Source organism: Rhinatrema bivittatum, chromosome 8, assembly GCF_901001135.1.
Source record: "Rhinatrema bivittatum chromosome 8, aRhiBiv1.1, whole genome shotgun sequence".
NCBI classification, from domain to species: domain Eukaryota; kingdom Metazoa; phylum Chordata; class Amphibia; order Gymnophiona; family Rhinatrematidae; genus Rhinatrema; species Rhinatrema bivittatum.
In genome coordinates this window covers 14,746,425-14,759,652 of record NC_042622.1, presented here as the reverse complement: position 1 = coordinate 14,759,652, position 13,228 = coordinate 14,746,425, and the positions used below count along the sequence as shown (strand labels likewise).

The window sequence follows — 13,228 nt, the reverse complement described above, 5'->3', positions numbered from 1 at the left end:
CATGTAGTGTCTGTATAGGGATCTATAGCAATCGGGTTTGTTTTGTTTCCTCAGTAGGTGGTGTATTGGTATTCTAGGACCCAGTGTAATATTTACCCTTGCTTTTTCACAGGTAAGAACATAAGAACATAAGAAAATGCCATACTGGGTCAGACCAAGGGTCCATCAAGCCCAGCATCCTATTTCCAACAGTGGCCAATCCAGGCCATAAGAACCTGGCAAGTACCCAAAAACTAAGTCTATTCCATGTAACCATTGCTAATGGCAGTGGCTATTCTCTAAGTGAACTTAATAGCAGGTAATGGACTTCTCCTCCAAGAACTTATCCAATCCTTTTTTAAACACAGCTATACTAACTGCACGAACCACATTCTCTGGCAACAAATTCCAGAGTTTAATTGTGCGTTGAGTAAAAAAGAACTTTCTCCGATTAGTTTTAAATGTGCCCCATGCTAACTTCATGGAGTGTCCCCTAGTCTTTCTACTATCCGAAAGAGTAAATAACCGATTCACATCTACCCGTTCTAGACCTCTCATGATTTTAAACACCTCTATCATATCCCCCCTCAGTCGTCTCTTCTCCAAGCTGAAAAGTCCTAACCTCTTTAGTCTTTCCTCATAGGGGAGTTGTTCCATTCCCCTTATCATTTTGGTAGCCCTTCTCTGTACCTTCTCCATCGCAATTATATCTTTTTTGAGATGCGGCGACCAGAATTGTACACAGTATTCAAGGTGTGGTCTCACCATGGAGCGATACAGAGGCATTATGACATTTTCCGTTTTATTCATCATTCCTTTTCTAATAATTCCCAACATTCTGTTTGCTTTTTTGACTGCTGCAGCACACTGAACCGACGATTTCAATGTGTTATCCACTATGACACCTAGATCTCTTTCTTGGGTTGTAGCACCTAATATGGAACCCAACATCGTGTAATTATAGCATGGGTTATTTTTCCCTATATGCATCACCTTGCACTTATCCACATTAAATTTCATCTGCCATTTGGATGCCCAATTTTCCAGTCTCACAAGGTCTTCCTGCAATTTATCACAATCTGCTTGTGATTTAACTACTCTGAACAATTTTGTGTCATCTGCAAATCTGGTAGGGTTATTGTTGTTTGAGTCCTTGGTGTTATTACTGTTACGTTATGATGGGATTGCAGTATAGATTTTGAGTGTCTTTTTTTGCAGGGTTTTGTGTTCGTTCACAATGTGCCTGGCAGTGGAAGGTGTTTGTGCTGCTGTTACTGTGAGGTGACACCAGAATTTGAAAATATCTTTTAGTATGATGAGCTGTAAGGAAAACATCCAAGCTCCATTGTTTGGGGGAATTTCAGTGGATGCACAGAGTTACAGAACTGGAGGTGCAGGATTTATAAATGTCATAATTAAATAAGTAGGCACTAAAATCCAACCCCATCCATAACCCCGCCCCCATATGACCAAAGCCCCGCCCCTGCCCCGCCCTGCCGGGCCAAGGAAAAATGTTCTTGCTTGAATCCGGTCCCTGGTGCAAAAAAGGTTGGGGTCCACTGGAATAAATGACTGCTTCATGGAGCAGTTGGTTCAGGAACCATCGAGAGAGGGAGCTATTTTAGATTTAATTCTTAGTGGAACGCAGGATTTGTTGAGCGAGCTAACTGTGGTGGGGCTACTTGCAACAGTGATCATAACATGATCAAATTTAAACTAATGACTAGAAGGGGGACAATAAGTAAATCTGCAGCTCTAACACTAAACTTTCAAAAGGGAAACTTAAATAGAAAAAAAACTGAAAGGTGCAGCTGCAAAGGTTAAAAGTCTACAAAAGGTGTAGACATTGTTTAAAAATACAATCATAGAAGCACAGTCCAGAGATATTCCATGCATTAAGAAAGGTGGGAGGAAGGCAAAATGATTACCAGCATGGTTAAAAGGTGAGGTGAAAGTGGCTATGTTAGCCAAAAAAATTCCTTCAAAAATTGGAAGAAGGATCCATCTGAAGAAAATAAGAAAAAGCATAAGCATTGTCAAGTTAAGTGTAAAACAGTGATAAGACAGGCGAAGAGAGAATTTGAAATGAAGTTGGCCGAAGAGACAAAAACTCATAATAAAAACTTTTAAAAATATATCCGAAGCAAGAAACCTGTGAGGGAGTTGTTTGGACCGTTTGAAGACTGAGGGGTTAAAGAGGCTCTTAAGGAAAATAAGGCCATTGCAGAAAGACTAAATGAATTCTTTGCTTCCGTGTTTACTAATGAGGATGTTGGGGAGATACCGGTTCCAGAGATGGTTTTCAAGGGTGGTGATTCAGATGAACTGAACCAAATCACTGTGAACCTGGAAGATGTAGTAGGCCAGATTGACAAACTAAAGAGTAGCAAATCACCTGGACTGGATGGTATGCATCCTAGGGTACTGAAGGAACTAAAAAATGAAATTTCAGATCTGTTAGTTAAAATTTGTAACCTATCGTTGAAATCATCCATTGTACCTGAAGATTGGAGGGTGGCCAATGTAACCCCAATATTTAAAAAGGGCTTCAGGTGCGATCCAGGAAACTATAGACCAGTGAGCCTGTCTTCAGTGCCGGGAAAAATAGTAGAAACTATTCTAAACATCAAAATCATAGAGCATATAGAAAGACATGGTTTAATGGAACACAGTCAATATGGATTTACCCAAGGGAAGACTTGCCTAACAAATCTGCTTCACTTTTTTGAAGGAGTTAATAAACATGTGGATAAAGGTGAACCGGTAGATGTAGTGTATTTGGACTTTCAGAAGGCGTTTGACAAAGTCCCTCATGAGAGGCTTCTAAGAAATCTAAAAAGTCATGTGATAGGAGGCAATGTCCTTTCGTGGATTACAAACTGGTTAAAAGACAGGAAACAGAGAGTAGGATTAAATGATCAGTTTTCTCAGTGGAAAAGGGTAAACAGTGGAGTGCCTCAGGGATCTGTTCTTGGACCGGTGCTGTTCAATATATATATATAAATGATCTGGATAAGAATACGACAAGTGAGGTAATCAAATTTGCAGATGATACCAAATTTTCAGAGAAGTTAAATTAGTGGTTAAATTGTGATAAATTGCAGGAGGATCTTGTGAGACTGGAAGATTGGGCATCGAAATAGCAGATGAAATTTAATGTGGACAAGTGCAAGGTGTTGCATATAGGGAAAAATAACCCTTGCTATAGTTATACAATATTAGGTTCCATATTAGTGCTACAACCCAAGAAAGAGATCTAGGCATCATAGTGGATAACACATTGAAATCGTTGGCTCAGTGTGCTGTGGGAATCAAAAAAGCAAACAGAATGTTAGGAATTATTAGGAAAGGAATGGTGAATAAAACGGAAAATGTCATAATGCCTCTGTATCGCTCCATGGTGAGACCACACCTTGAATACTGTGTACAATTCTGGTCGCCGCATCTCAAAAAATATATAGTAGTGATGGAGAGGGTACAGGGAAGGGCAACCAAAATGATAAAGGAGATGGAACAGCTCCCCTATGAGGAAAGGCTGAAGAGGTTAGGGCTGTTCAGCTTGGAGAAGAGACGACTGAGGGGGGATATGATAGCGGTGTTTAAAATCATGAGAGGTCTAGAATGGGTTAATGTGAATCGGTTATTTACTCTTTCAGATAACAGAAGGACTAGGGGGCACTCCATGAAGTTAGCATGTGGCACATTTAAAACTAAGAGAAAATTCTTTTTCACTGAATGCACAATTAAGCTCTGGAATTTGTTGCTAGAGGATGTGGTCAGTGCAGTTAGTATAGCTGTGTTTAAAAAAGGTTTGAATAAATTCATGGAGGAGAAGTCCATTAACTGCTTTTAATCAAATTGTTTTAGAGAATAGCCACTGCTATTACTGGCATCAGTAGCATGGGATCTAGCTAATGTTTGGGTAATTGCCAGGTTCTTGTGACTTGGATTGGCCACTGTTGGAAACAGGATGCTGGCCTTGATGGACCCTTCGTCTGACCCAGTATGGCAATTTCTACTGGGCAGATTTTATAAATCTGCGCACATGAATACTTTTGTTCGCGCACCAGGCGCGAACAAGAGTACACGGGATTTTAATGGATACGCGCGTAGCCGTGCGTATCCATTAAAATCCGGGGTCGGCGCGCGCAAGGCTGCCCAAAATCGGCAGCCTTGCGCGCGCCGAGCCGCACAGCCTGCCTCCGTTCCCTCCGAGGCCACTCCGAAATTGGAGCGGCCTCGGAGGGAACTTTCCTTCCACCCCCCCCCCCCCCCCCCCCCCGCACCTTCCCTTCCCTTCCCCTATCTAACCCACCCCCCCCCCCCCCCCGGCCCTATCTAAACCCCCCCCTACCTTTGTCGGCAAAGTTACGCCTGCTGGAAGCAGGCGTAACTTTGCGCGCGCTGGGCCGGCTGCCGCGCTCCATGTTCCAGTCCGGGGGCTGGTCCGGAGGCCGCGGCCACGCCCCTGGGCCGAAACCATGCCCGTGGCACAGCCCCCGAAACGCCGCGTCACTCCCAGCACGCCTCCAACATGCCCCCCCCCCCCCCGACACGCCCCTCCATGCAAGCCCCGGGACTTACGTGCATCCCGGGGCTTGCGCGCGCCGCCGAGCCTATGCAAAATAGGCTCGGCACGCGCAGGGGGGTTTTGGGGTAGGTTTTCGGGGGGTACGCGCGTATCTTACACGCGTACCCCTTTGAAAATCTACCCCTAAGTTTTTAGATGCATAATATCAATTGTGTTTCTAGCAAAAACTTCAAAACTGTAGCTATTTTAACAGGTTATTCCAAAGACCTTGGCTGCATCAGCACCTCCTGTTCAGCTACTTCAAAACTGCAGTCCCTGACCTGTGAGCATGCTGCAGCTGTTTGTGATAGAACAGCTTGTAAAGATGTCAAGTTCTTGTCTGTGCAGCCAGCGAGCACACCCGGGCCCCGTTGGTCATGCCCTTAACAGTGATCTCCAAGCCCCACATTTTACAGCAGGTGTGTTTTTGCCCATCCTCAGGTTCGTTGCATCAAGGCACTTAGGAGACCCCAGTGACCCATGGGCCTTCATGCCTCTTGTCAGCAGAGAATAAGAAAACATTATCCGGGTGCCCCTGTTCAGAAGAGGTGACCTTTAAGTGGTGCATTAATCTCATTTCTAGAAACGTTGTTCTTTTCCAGCACGTTGTTAATAATAATTTTTCTACAGCTATATTCGTTTTTTTCAAGATTGTTGTGTATGAAGGCACAGCATGGTCTAAATGTAGGAATTTATGAAATCATTGTCCGTTGCTACTGATATTTTCACCTTAATTGACTGACACAGGGAGCTTAAACATGGAAGGCTGAGTTGGGGGGGGAGGTGGGGATATGTTTTGCATGTAACGTAGACCTTAACTGGGAGAGAGACAAGCCAATGAGGACTTGCAGGGAGCGACACCCAAGCACCTTTGTCCGTACTCCTTGGCTGGCGAGAGTCAGGAAGAGCACCTGAGAGCCCCGGTTCCTAAAGCAACAGCAGCCCATCGATTTCTCTCTCTCTCTTTCTCTCTCTCTCTCTGTCTTACAGATACTCCAAGCTGTCAGATCCTGCCAAATGGCTGAACATTAATGCCACAAATGGTCAGATCACCACCACTGCGGTCCTTGATCGAGAGTCAGCCTACATTAAGGATGACATCTACGAGGCCACGTTCCTGGCGACTGACAACGGTGGGCAGCCCCTCCCGGCTTCTCAGCCGACATAACGCTCTAATGGGATGCGCATTAGTGGGAATGATGCCCCGACAGAGCTGTCACTATAATTTATCCTATTTCCTGGGTATTTTTACGGTCAAAAAAAAGGAAGTGAAGTGGGGGCAGAGAATAGCTGGAGTTAATGAAATGCACACGGCGCTCACTGACTGTACAAAGGGGAAACAGGGGGGCGGGGTCGATGTGCGAGGGATTTGAAGATTTTATAAAGGCATTTCAAGAAGCACAGCTGGCCAAAATGCCACATTCGGGAACAGGTGCAAACTGGATGTATTTCAGAGGTGAAACTCTGCAAGGTCAGCAAGCAACAGAAACCACTGCTGGCCCTATTGGAGCTCGGTGGACAGTGCTAGAGAGACAGACCAACCAAATTCTCTTCCTAAAACGATGTATTTTTTAATTCCAGGGCATGCGTGTGTAGGTCAGTGAGACAGTGCTGGGCTCTTGCAGATGGAGATTTCAGCCTTTTCAACACTGCATCCCCACCTGTCTTTTGAAACATTACAGACAGGAAGCATGTGATGACATATTAAATAATAAAGGCCAGAACTAAAGAAAATTCAGGAATTCCCCAACCTAAAAGTGGAGATTGTGAAAGGCATCGATTCCTTCTGGAACCTGATGAGAACTTGGGGGGCGCTGAGGGATTACTTCTAAGTACAGATTCTAAAAAAAAAAGAAAAATGTTTTTTATAAAGTACAAAGTCAGAAGCAGCAGATATTTTCCAGTTTTGCTGCTTCTCACGTAACGTTGTCATTGATGCTGCTTGGAAGATTTTGCAGCTTCTCTTGGGTTCTCCCTGCCCGCTGGCACGGACACCTCCTGTGGATTAACAGCGCAGCCTCCAGTACGGGCTTCTGCAGGCCTAGAAAGGACTTCCTGTTTCCTTTCTACCTAATAACGGATCGATACTGTAAAACCGCGGGAGAGCGGACGAACGCCCGCTCTCCCGGCGCACGCACCGGCCCTTCGCCGGTGCGAGCGATCCAGTATTCAAATGAGGTGACGCGGTGCAAACGAGGAAAAGGAGGGGCTAGGGACACTAGCGCGTCCCTAGCCCCTCCTTTTGGCCTGGAGCGGCGGCTGTCAGCGGGTTTGACAGCCGACGCTCAATTTTGCCGGCGTCGGTTCTCGAGCTCGCTGACAGCCACGGGCTCGGAAACCAGACGCCGGCAAAATTGAGCGTCCGGTTTTCGGCCCGACAGCTGCGGGCCGAATTCAAATTTTTATTTTTATTTTTTTTTTACTTTTTTTTACTTTTGGGGACCTCCGACTTAATATCGCTAAGATATTAAGTCGGAGGGTGCACAGAAAAGCAGTTTTTACTGCTTTTCTGTGCACTTTCCTGGCGCCGGAAGAAATTAGCGCCGACCTTTGGGTCGGCGCTAATTTCTTAGAGTAAAATGTGCGGCTTGGCTGCACATTTTACTTACTGGATCCCGCGCGCATACCTAATAGGGCCATCAACATGCATTTGCATGTTGAGGGCGTTATTAGGTGCCGCGGGTGGGCCGCGTGTTTTCCTCCCCTTACTGAATAAGGGGTAAGGGAAAACATGCGTCCAGAGCAGGCTGACAGTGCGCTCCGACGGAGCACACTTTACTGTATCGAGTTTGCAGCAGAGTCTCATAACAACATTTTGTGGCACGCGGCGGTGACACACACACACACACACTCTCTCTACCGAAAACAGCGATGTCTCAAACTCTGGCCCATGATCTCTATGTGCAGGCCTGCTTTTCAGGATAAGTGCAATGACTATTTATAAGATTTGTTGGACTGTTTGCAGATGTGAAGGAGAGGCCTGCTAGTGGTGGCTTTCTGCCAGGTCACTGACCTGGAACCCTTTTGAACTTGCTTCTTTTTCCCCATTGCACCTGGAGTGGAAAGTGGAGGCTACCGCCGGACCCAACCTGTGCATTTATTTTAAGAAAGTAATGCCGGATAAGTGCCCCTAGCCCGCCCCTCACTTATCCTGCTAATTCTTCATGAACAGTTGGCGCCGGGCAGCACAGCCGAATTTTTAGACGGCGTCGCTTAGCCGGTTAAGTCGGAAATTAACCAGCTAGGAGGCACTGAACATCAACCTCATAGTGACCAGAGCTCCCGTGCCACTTTACCTCTGTACTAATGCTGGGCCAGTAAATGGTGTCACGGCCCACGAAGCTACAGATTTTGGTGGCTCTGATAAACAGGCCTGTGTGTCACTGTTTTGGGCTAAAGGTTGTGGCCTCTGAGCCCCACTGCTCCCCACACACACATTTATAAATTAAAATAAATGAAAAGAAGTGAACAGGAGCCTGTGAAAAAATGAATGGGACAAAAGCTGCAGATTTTCTCTTTCTTCTGATAAAGCCATTAATAACCACGCTGGTTTGAAGGAAGTGAAGTGTTGTCACTCGCTATCTACCTTGTAATTATTTGCTTTAGGAACTCGGCTCCTGTTGTCAGAAGCATTTTTGTTGCATGCACAGATGGACCGCTGTGCGTGACTACGACCCTGAAAGAGAGGTTCTCCTCCTGCAGTAATCTGAGCAAAAGCTCTCTTTGTTTGCAGAAACTGCTGCTATAAAGAGGAATCATCCTTCATAGGAGAGCAGAGCTGCTGTGCCATGGATAACAGTTAAAGTGCTCTGTAGACTGATAGGATCCTCAGAATGTTCTCTCCCGCATTTAGGTGCTGTGTCATCACGTGCTGATGCTGTTTTCCTCAAAGCGGACAACACAAATGTCCTGTCTCCTTCTTTTTGGTTTGCTAGGGGAGATCAATACAGTGTTCCACAGAAGGCTGCGCGTGGGGCTTTTATGTTGAGCTGCTAGTGCGTTGCAGTCACCGGCGGTTCTGAAAGGCCATGGGAGTTTCGTTTTATGACTTGCGCTGTTTGCGTGGCACAAGGCTGTAGCCGATAACTCACGGTGACCGTCGTGCGCCCTCAGAAAAATCTTAGTCTTCAAGATGGAGGTGTGATGCCAGGCCTGGATTTCTGAGTCACAGGCAACAAAACTGGGATGTGAGTTAAGATGAGAAGGAATTAGAGGAAAGGTGCATACATGTTACAGACATTGACGAGCAGGCAGCATTCCATTTACTAAATTTAAAATCCACTCACTGGAATAATTTATATAGTTATAGTTCACTTTACATAACCTGCCAGGTACAACTGGGTGGTTTACAGCAAATCTCCCCAAAAAAATATAAATCCAGCAAAATAAAATATATTATTACATAAACCCAGATATAAAAACCTAAAAATAGTCATATATAGAGTTCAGTAATCCATAGTAAAACCAACAATCCCATTAGCAAGTTATACATTCTCTCAAAAACTCATTCACGACCGCTCAAGGCCACACACAGCCAACTGCTAAAACATTAACTGGTCCGTACCAAATAATCCACACTCTACTCATAGGTGAAAGCTCAGTTTATTTAAAAAAAACAAAACCAAACAGGTTTTCAGCATTTTATAATAAACTGAAACCTTCCTAAGCAAGGGTGTTCTACCTCTGAAACACAAAGGGCCCTTCTAGCCTTGGAATAGTCTTAGCTGGTAAAACCTGTAACCTAAATTCATGGGGGAATGCACAGACTCTCCTGCTGGGATTAGGAGAGATTTTACCTGTAGCCTAAGATCATGGGAGAATGCACAGACCCTTCCTGCTGGGATTAGGAGAGATTTTAGCTGTAACCTAAAATCATGGGGGAATGCACAGATTCTCCTGCTGGGATTAGGAGAGATTTTCCCTATAGCCTAAGATCATGGGGGAATGCACAGATTCTCCTGCTGGGATTAGGAGAGATTTTACCTGTAACCTAAGCTCATGGGGGAATGCACAGCCCTTCCTGCTGGGAGCAGGAGAGATTTTACCTATAGCATAAAATCATGGGGGAAAGCACAGACTCTCCTGCTGGGATTAGGAGAGATTTTACCTATAGCCTAAGCTCATGAGGGAATGCACAGCCCTTCCTGCTGGGATTAGGAGAGATTTTACCTATAGCCTAAGATCATGGGGGAATGCACAGACCCTCCTGCTCGGATTAGGAGAGATTTTACCTGTAACCTAAGCTCATGGGTAAATGCACAGACCCTCCTGCTGGGGGCAGGAAAGATTTTACCTATAGCATAAAATCATGGGGGAAAGCACAGACTCTCCTGCTGGGATTAGGAGAGATTTTACCTATAGCCTAAGCTCATGAGGGAATGCACAGCCCTTCCTGCTGGGATTAGGAGAGATTTTACCTATAGCCTAAGATCATGGGGGAATGCACAGACCCTCCTGCTCGGATTAGGAGAGATTTTACCTGTAACCTAAGCTCATGGGTAAATGCACAGACCCTCCTGCTGGGAGCAGGAGAGATTTTACCTGTAACCTAAGCTCATGGGGGAATGCACAGACCCTTCCTGCTGGGATTAGGAGAGATTTTACCTGTAACCTAAGCTCATGGGGGAAAGCACAGCCCTTTCTGCTGGGAGCAGGAGAGATTTTACCTGTAACCTAAGATCATGGGGGAATGCACAGATTCTCCTGCTGGGATTAGGAGAGATTTTACCTATAGCCTAAGATCATGGGGGAATGCACAGCCCTTCCTGCTGGGAGCAGGAGAGATTTTACCTATAGCCTAAGCTCATGGGGGAATGCACAGCCCTTCCTGCTGGGAGCAGGAGAGATTTTACCTGTAACCTAAGCTCATGGGGGAATGCACAGCCCTTCCTGCTGGGAGCAGGAGAGATTTTACCTGTAACCTAAGCTCATGGGGGAATGCACAGCCCTTCCTGCTGGGAGCAGGAGAGATTTTACCTGTAGCCTAATCTCATGGGGGAATGCACAGACCTTCCTGCTGGGAGCAAGAGAGATTTTACCTGTAACCTAAGCTCATGGGGGAATGCACAGCCCTTCCTGCTGGGAGCAGGAGAGATTTTACCTGTAGCCTAAGTTCATGGGGGAATGCACAGCCCTTCCTGCTGGATGCTAGGACTGAGAGAGTTATTTTCTTGTTCCCAGCAGAGGGTTTTTTTGGTAGCAGGGGGGAGAGATTGGGGTCCTGGGAGGGGGAAGGGGTGGGGTGGAACATGGATTTCTAAATGTAAGAGGTAAAATGGAGTTGGGGGCACCTGACCTGCAGACTGAAACCTTTGATAAATTTATGAGGGAGGTGGGGTGCACAGCCATCTATTTTATTTGGTGGGGAAAAGGAGGGAATCTGGCCGCAGGCCTGACTCTTTTGGACATCTGGCCAGATAAACTGAGACCTGCTCTTCCCTCTCCTCCAGTTTTCTGTAACATCCCCCAGGGAGTGAGGGCCTGCATTAAACGAGACAGGAGCTGAAGGAGGGATCGTGAGAACCTGCCAGGCGTAGAGGCCAAGCTTCAGATGACTGAGCCCTAACTTTAGACTTTGGGGCCTTACCTGTCACAAAAGCCTCGGAGCAGACCCCACTCTGCTAGACGAGGTCCCAGTTCCTGATGAATTACCAGTGTCCAATACTGCTGAAGGAAACCTCATACCCACAGATCATCCACGACAGGAGACACCAAAACCGTTCTGATACCAAAGCCCAAACAAAACCCCCGACTGTGCAGATCCCAAGAAAACCCTTAACTGAGAGGTCAGACTACCCTTAACTGGTAGTTAAGCAGTCGGCTTCCTTCTTCACTAAAGGTTAATAGCTTTGGAGAGAGTTCCTGTTTGAAGGATTAACAGGTGGGGGGGATATCCTAGACGCATTCAAATATTTGGCAGGTTTCAATAAAGCGTGGGCAGAATTTTCCATAAAAAAAAAAGAAATTCCAGGACAGAGGGTTATGGTATAAAGCTGGAGGGAGGGAGGCTCAGAGTTAAGGGAGAGGGTGGTGGATGCCTGCTAGCAGATAGGGTTGCCAGCTGGCTCCAGATTTTCCAGACAGGTTGATCCAGTCCTGGTTTCACGCCCCTGCATGCAGGTACCTATCGTCTTGCTTTTCTTAGGGAATTCAATAGGGAAATCCAGAATAAATCCCAGCATGCAATGGGGTAAAACCAGGACTGGCTCGACCTGTCCTGAAAATCTGGACCCAGTTGGCAATCCTGCATGGCAGGCAGGATGGAGGCCCATACTGTGATGGGAGTTAAGCACGCTAGAGGGGCTATGCTAGGACCAGGCTTGAAATGCTGGTTAAAAGAGATGGGGGTCAGGGCCCTGAGTGTTGGATTAAGTTTGGGATTTTGTGTGATCATCTACCCAAAATGAGCTAAAGAGGGAAAACAAGAAACCTATGTGAGCTGGGCAGGGCGGGATGTCCTTCACGTGCCTTAGCTGAAGAAATATAGACGGGAACATCCAGACATACAGTGTGGGTCACGTGGTCCTGAAGCGCCATCATCCACTCTATTATGTTAGTACCGAGTGGTTCTGGCTGTAGAAGGACGATCCTACTGCAATTACTAGGATGTTGCTGGGAATACTCGAATCCAATTTTGTGCAGTAGCACAAAATGCAAGTTTGTTTGATTTAGCTCACATTTGAAGATTCACAGCTTGGTCACAGTTCAGCTCTCCCCTGGTTCTCCTAGCAATTTTCACCTTAAAAAAGCATTCTCACGCTGGCCCAGTGCACATCCCAGATTCCCAGCCAATTGCTAGTGATGTCGGCGCTGGCAGGAGGCTCCAGTTTTGGCTCTCTCTGGATGTAAGGAGGGCACCGTGCTTGCGTTTTTTCAGCTGTACTTGGAATTGCTCAGTAAAATTGTGCGTTTCTTCTGTGCAGGTGTGCCCCCAGCCAGCGGCACTGGCACGCTGCAGATCTACCTAATTGACATAAATGATAATGCTCCCGAGCTCTTGCCAAAAGAGGCCCAGATCTGTGACAAGCCAAACTCAAACGCCATCAACATCACAGCTGCGGATGCTGACAGGAAGCCAAACGGTGGACCTTTTGTGTTTGAGCTGCCCTCGGAAGTCAGGAGGAACTGGACCATTAGTCGGCTGAACGGTAAGACGAGTCAGGCAATGGGAATCTTTGTGGCACCAGACCTGCCTTACATGATCTAAGGGGGGTCCTAGGATCTGTGACACTAAACATCCAGGTGTTTGCTGCTCCTTGGGCTCCACGTGTGGTGTTTTTTTGGCAGCTCTATGGGTCTTCATTGTGCCACACTGCTCAGACTGGGACATCTCGTATCCCCGCAGAAATGCTAAGCTGTGGTAGCCTGGCGTTTCCTTCCCCTGTGACATAGCTCCTGACCTAATAAATATAGAGCAGAAGGATTAGGGTGGCCCCTTATAGTTCTTTTCTTACAAAATACATTTGTTGTATACGTTTGGTATTCCATTTTATGCCAAAGCCTGTCTCAAGGCGGATTACCACTAATTTAGATGAACAGCTTACAGTCAGAAATTAGAATTAGAGTGGCATAGGGAACTCGTTTCTGTATAACTCGGAGCCCCCAGTTTGTCCCTGTTGTGTATAAGAAAGTTTCCAGCTGGGAGTTCAGGTAGTTAGGCCATGAGGATGTGGGTCTCTG

General features: G+C 46.3%; 1 protein-coding gene and 1 long non-coding RNA gene across 3 annotated transcripts in view; one reads left to right on the top strand and one right to left on the bottom strand.

The window, feature by feature from the left end:
- The window catches only part of CDH4 (cadherin 4), a 1,019,548-nt gene that overhangs the window by 983,235 nt on the left and 23,085 nt on the right, over positions 1 to 13,228 (top strand). For both annotated transcript variants that reach the window (XM_029611832.1, XM_029611831.1), the window contains exons 11-12: positions 5,540 to 5,682; positions 12,472 to 12,696. In XM_029611832.1, the coding sequence (XP_029467692.1) occupies positions 5,540 to 5,682; positions 12,472 to 12,696 (368 nt within the window). The remainder of the gene's footprint in view (positions 1 to 5,539; positions 5,683 to 12,471; positions 12,697 to 13,228) is intronic.
- The window catches only part of LOC115096760, a 61,179-nt gene that overhangs the window by 35,185 nt on the left and 12,766 nt on the right, over positions 1 to 13,228 (bottom strand). The gene's annotated exons all lie outside the window — the stretch shown is intronic.